Below are 4,748 nucleotides of genomic sequence, written 5' to 3'. Positions count from 1 at the left end.
CGACCCCCCCCCCCCCCCCTCCCCCCACCCCCTCATATATTTCTGCATTTCATGTCTCTTCAAAATACGAAATAAAATCTTCTATCTAGTTTTTGACCATGCCGGTCTCATGAAACAAGTGTATCATCACACCCCTAATCTGAGCCTTTATGTCCCCACCACTGTTCCTCACAAAGTGAGGCCCTTGCATGACAGTATGGTTGGCTTTAACAACTTGCTGGCAACTACTTATTTTTTCATAATAACGCTTATGATATCCCATTAAAATTACCACCTGTTTGAATGTAAATAGCCAAGTGATATGACTTCATATACAGTCCAGTGTTCCCCATTTTCCCAGTGCAGCCTGCTATAGTTTAATAATAATAATGAAGCAAAAACATTCTCAAAACTTCTCATTTTTCACAAAGGGTCTCTGATGTTGTTTAGCGCCATTGATTTGGCAAAGTAACAAACTAAAATCGAAAGCACAATGTGGCTTATATAACAAGCAGTCCTATAATAAGTATAAATAAGATATTAAATCAATATAAATATGTTATTTTTGGAGGTTAAAAGAGTGGTTAAGTACATTTTAAATGCGTTACTTTTTACCTTTCACAAGTAATTTTACTTTTACTTAAGTAGAATATTTCTGTACTCTTTCCACCTCTCGTTCTCTTTCTGTTAATTCCAAACAAACAAAAAAAAAAACTAAACCGGGCCTAATAGATTATCTGTCTGTCTGTGTGACTCTCAGAGAGACATTCCCTCTTTTACACCTACACGGCTCTCTCCAAACCTGTCGGACTCCCGGGCATCCACCAGTTCTCAGCCATGGGTCACCTGGACGGCAGGATGATCGACTACTTTGACAGCGAGCACCAGAAGAAAGTTCCCAAACAGGACTGGATGAAAGAGAGACTGCCTGCAGATTACTGGGACAAAGGGACACAGTCCCGCCTGAGCAAACAGCAGTGGTTCAACGTCAACATCGACATCCTGAAGAAATGAATGGGACAAAATGACTCAGGTAAGATCCATGAAACGAGAAGGGCAGCAACAACGTTTTGATGAAGACCATTAAATCTACAGCTATAATAGAACACTGTCTCTTTCATGTTTAACCAGAAACCCACAAAAATTCAAATCTGACCCAGCTCATCGTGTTTGTCTGTCATTACCTCCGGTTTCAGACGTCCATGTTCTTCAGTGGATGCACGGCTGTGAGGGCGACACGCAGCCTGACGGCACGATTAGGTTCCACCGCGGCATAGACATGTACGCCTACGATGGAAACGACTTCCTGTCCTTTGACGACGCCAACCAAGTCTGGGTCGCCCCAATTGAAGCGGCCGTCCCGACCAAGAGGAAGTGGGATGATGTCCAGGTCCTAAAAGATTACACCAAAGGCTACCTGGAGAACGAGTGCATGGAGTGGTTGAGGAAGTTTGTGGACTATGGGCGAATGCAGCTTCAAAATGCCAGTAAGTTTTCTCGAAGATAATGACCTGGGCCCTGAGTGTTTTCAGAGAGCGTTTCTACACTAAACACTCTTAAATGTTTACATGTTTCCTAAAGCAGCCGGCTTACTGTGCATGTGCACACCGGAAACCATCATGAGCTAACCCTAGCCTCTTTGTTCTTACTCTTGGGACAGCCAGTAGGTTAGTCCTAAAGGTTCTCGGGGGTTCGTATTGGCACAAGCATATCAGCACATCATGTATTGCTCCAGTGTTCGGTTCTACTGGACGAAACAATTTTTTGGACTAAATTATTTACTTATGTAAGTTAAATAAATAAGTTATGTTAAATAATTAACTGTTGTCTGTTAACTGTCCTAAATCTAACCAAACGGGGCCTGGGTTGTACATTTCTGTTTGGCCACCAGCAAATAATAACTTTACTTTTTTCTGTCCAGCTCCACCTGAAGTCTACGTGTTCACAAAGAGCACAACAGTTGAGACAAAGGTCATGTTGACGTGCCTGGCCACAGGTTTCTACTCAAAAGACGTCATCCTGAATATCAAAAGAAACGGCCGTGTTCTAACTCAAGGGGACGGAGTGGTTACCTCGGGCGTTCGACCAAATGAAGACGACACCTTCCAGAGAAGAGACAGTGTGGAGATTTTAAGGAGGGACACGTCTACATTCACCTGTGAAGTGACTCATCCTGCATCCAGGTTACATGTTCAGAAGGAATGGGGTAAGAAACTTTATGTAATTACAGTAGGGCTGTCCCGACTAAGGATTTACATAGTCGAATCACAATCGTCAACTCTTGCCTATAGTCGACTGATAGCCGGATCATGTGTGTTTGTGTGGCAGTGCGTGCGACGTGGGGGTTACACACGGTAACTCCGCTTTAATCTTAAGAAGCTGCAGAGCTGCAGTCTCTTTAAACCTTTAGTCTATTTAAAGCTTCTTTCTTTTCAAGTTTTTAGTTACAGCATTATATGTTGATATTTATATTTCAGTAGGCTGTATATTAACTTACTGGGAGAAAACTGGTAGTTCCATGTAAAATCAGGCGTTGAGCACCCCCATATCGCCAAAATGGAGAACATCCAAGCTGGCGCTACGTATAGCTGCCTCGGTGTTTTGTTTTTGTGTTAACTCAGTTTTCGGTTGGGATTCCCGGAGCTCTTTCACCACAGAAGAGCTCATGAAAATCAGGGGAACAACTCAAGCAAATTTATTTTCCACTTTTCTCCCATCATCAGTGGAATTATTGGACATTTTTGTGAAGGGCCTTCTCAGCAGCACTGTTCTCCTGATCTAGAACATTTTATCATTAACTATAAACCGTTTTACTCCCCCTGAGTTTACTTCATTCGCTCTGGTCGGTGTTTACATTCCGCTGCAGGCCAACGTGCACGATGCACAGCTCATACTGGCCGACCGGATACTGTGTGTGGAGCAGACAAACCCGGACTCCCTTGTTATTGTTCTTGGTGACTTTAACAAAGGAAACCTCAGCCATGAACTCCCCAAATAGAGACGGTGTCCAACCAGAGAGGGGAACACTTTGGATTACTGCTACACCACAGTTAGCAGTGCCTATCCCGCCGTCACATGCGCTCCACTGAGACACTCTGATAACGTGATGCTCCATCTGATTCCTGCATACAGGCAAAAGGGCGTTTCACATTTAGGCTTGGCAAGGAGGTGCGAGAAGCTAAACAACTGTACTCAGAGACATTATAAAACATGTTCTCTGCAAATGACGCCACTTCTGTCTGGAGGGGGTTCAGAGAGATCACAAACTACAAACCCAAAGCCCCCCACTCCATCAACGACTGTCGGCTGCCCAATGAGCTGAACCAGTTCCACTGCCGCTTTGAGAGTCAATCAGACACCATCCCCCATGACTCCTTGGCTCAGCTTCAGCTCCTGTACACCGGAGGGCCGACTTCACCCCCCTCTCTCCATCTCAGAGAGGGAAGTCAACAGACTATTCAGGAGGCAGAAACCCTGCAAAGCAGCTGGGCCGGACTCCATGGTGTTTCCCCATCCACCCTGAAGCACTGTGCTGATCACCTATTTAACATTTTTAACACCTCACTGGTCAGCTCTACTTTCAATCCCAGACAGAAGAAGACTGAAGAAGTTCAACCTGCCATAGTCAGTGATGCTGCATTTCTACACCCCCATCATTGAGTCCATCCTCACCTCCTCCATCACCATCTGGTACGCTGCTGCCACTGCCAGGGACAAGGGCAGGCTGCAGCGCATCATTCGCTCGGCAGAGAAGATGATTGGCTGCGATCTTCCATCACTTCAGGACCTGTACCCTTCCAGGACTCTGAGGCGAGGAGGAAAGATTGCAGCTGACAACTGTTTCAGACTCTCCCCTCTGGCAGGAGGCTGCGGTTCATCAGGACCAAAACCTCTCGCCACAAAAACAATTCAATTTTATTTATAAAGCGCCAAATCACAACAACAGTTATCTCACAGCGCTTTTCATAAAAGAGCAGGTCTAGACCGTACTCTGTGATGTTATTTACAGAAGCCCAACAGTTCCCACCAAGAGCAGCACTAGGAGACAGAGGCAAGGAAAAACTTCCTTTAAGAGGCAGAAACCTCGAGCAGAACCATGACTCAGGGTGGGCGGCCATCTGCCTCGACCGGTTGGGGTGAGAGAGAGAGAGAGAGAGAGAGAGAGAGAGAGAGAGCAGGAGACGAATAGAGAGAAAAAGAGAGGGATGTAAGGAGAGAGAGAGGGGAGGGAGGCAGCCTACACAATATACACACAGAGGTACAGACAGTGAAGGTGATGTTGCTATAAACTTAATGAAAAATGGTACAGATATTTATAATAGTGTTAATGATAACAATCGTAATTTTAATGATTATAATAACAATAATAACAATAAGACTAGCAACAATAGTCGTTGCAGCAGAGGGTGTCGAGCAGGAACACGGGGGCAGCAGGTGACCCGCAACCACAGATCCAGACTCCACAGCTCCAGAGCCAGAAAACCTGCAGGAAGTGATAGGAGGAGAGAGGAGAGGGACGAGAAAGCACAAGACTACCAGAAAGGGGAGAAGTTGTGTTAGTAACATGCAATAATGGGATGAGGTTGCATACAGAGGGAGAGAAAGTAGAGAAGAGAGGAGCTCAGTGCATCATGGGAAATCCCCCGGCAGTCTAGGCCTATAGCAGCATAACTAAGGGATGGTTCAGGACTCACCTGAGCCAGCCCTAACTTTAAGCTTTATCAAAGAGGAAAGTCTTAAGCCTACTCTTAAATGTGGAGATGGTGTCT

The 4,748-nt window shown here is 45.3% G+C and overlaps 1 protein-coding gene across 2 annotated transcripts in view; it reads left to right on the top strand.

The window, feature by feature from the left end:
• The window catches only part of LOC123976089 (BOLA class I histocompatibility antigen, alpha chain BL3-6-like), a 54,767-nt gene that overhangs the window by 37,495 nt on the left and 12,524 nt on the right, over positions 1–4,748 (top strand). The window contains exons 1-3 of one of the 2 annotated variants that reach the window (XM_046057919.1): positions 870–1,012; positions 1,176–1,466; positions 1,901–2,185. In XM_046057919.1, coding sequence (XP_045913875.1) covers positions 994–1,012; positions 1,176–1,466; positions 1,901–2,185 — 595 coding nt within the window. In that variant the 5' untranslated portion in view covers positions 870–993. Of the gene's footprint in view, positions 1–869; positions 1,013–1,175; positions 1,467–1,900; positions 2,186–4,748 lie in introns of those variants that run through there. The other variant, XM_046057918.1, reaches the window with a different exon arrangement.

Source organism: Micropterus dolomieu, linkage group LG09 (assembly GCF_021292245.1).
Source record: "Micropterus dolomieu isolate WLL.071019.BEF.003 ecotype Adirondacks linkage group LG09, ASM2129224v1, whole genome shotgun sequence".
In the NCBI taxonomy this organism is placed as follows: domain Eukaryota; kingdom Metazoa; phylum Chordata; class Actinopteri; order Centrarchiformes; family Centrarchidae; genus Micropterus; species Micropterus dolomieu.
This window is presented reverse-complemented; position numbering and strand designations above follow the sequence as displayed.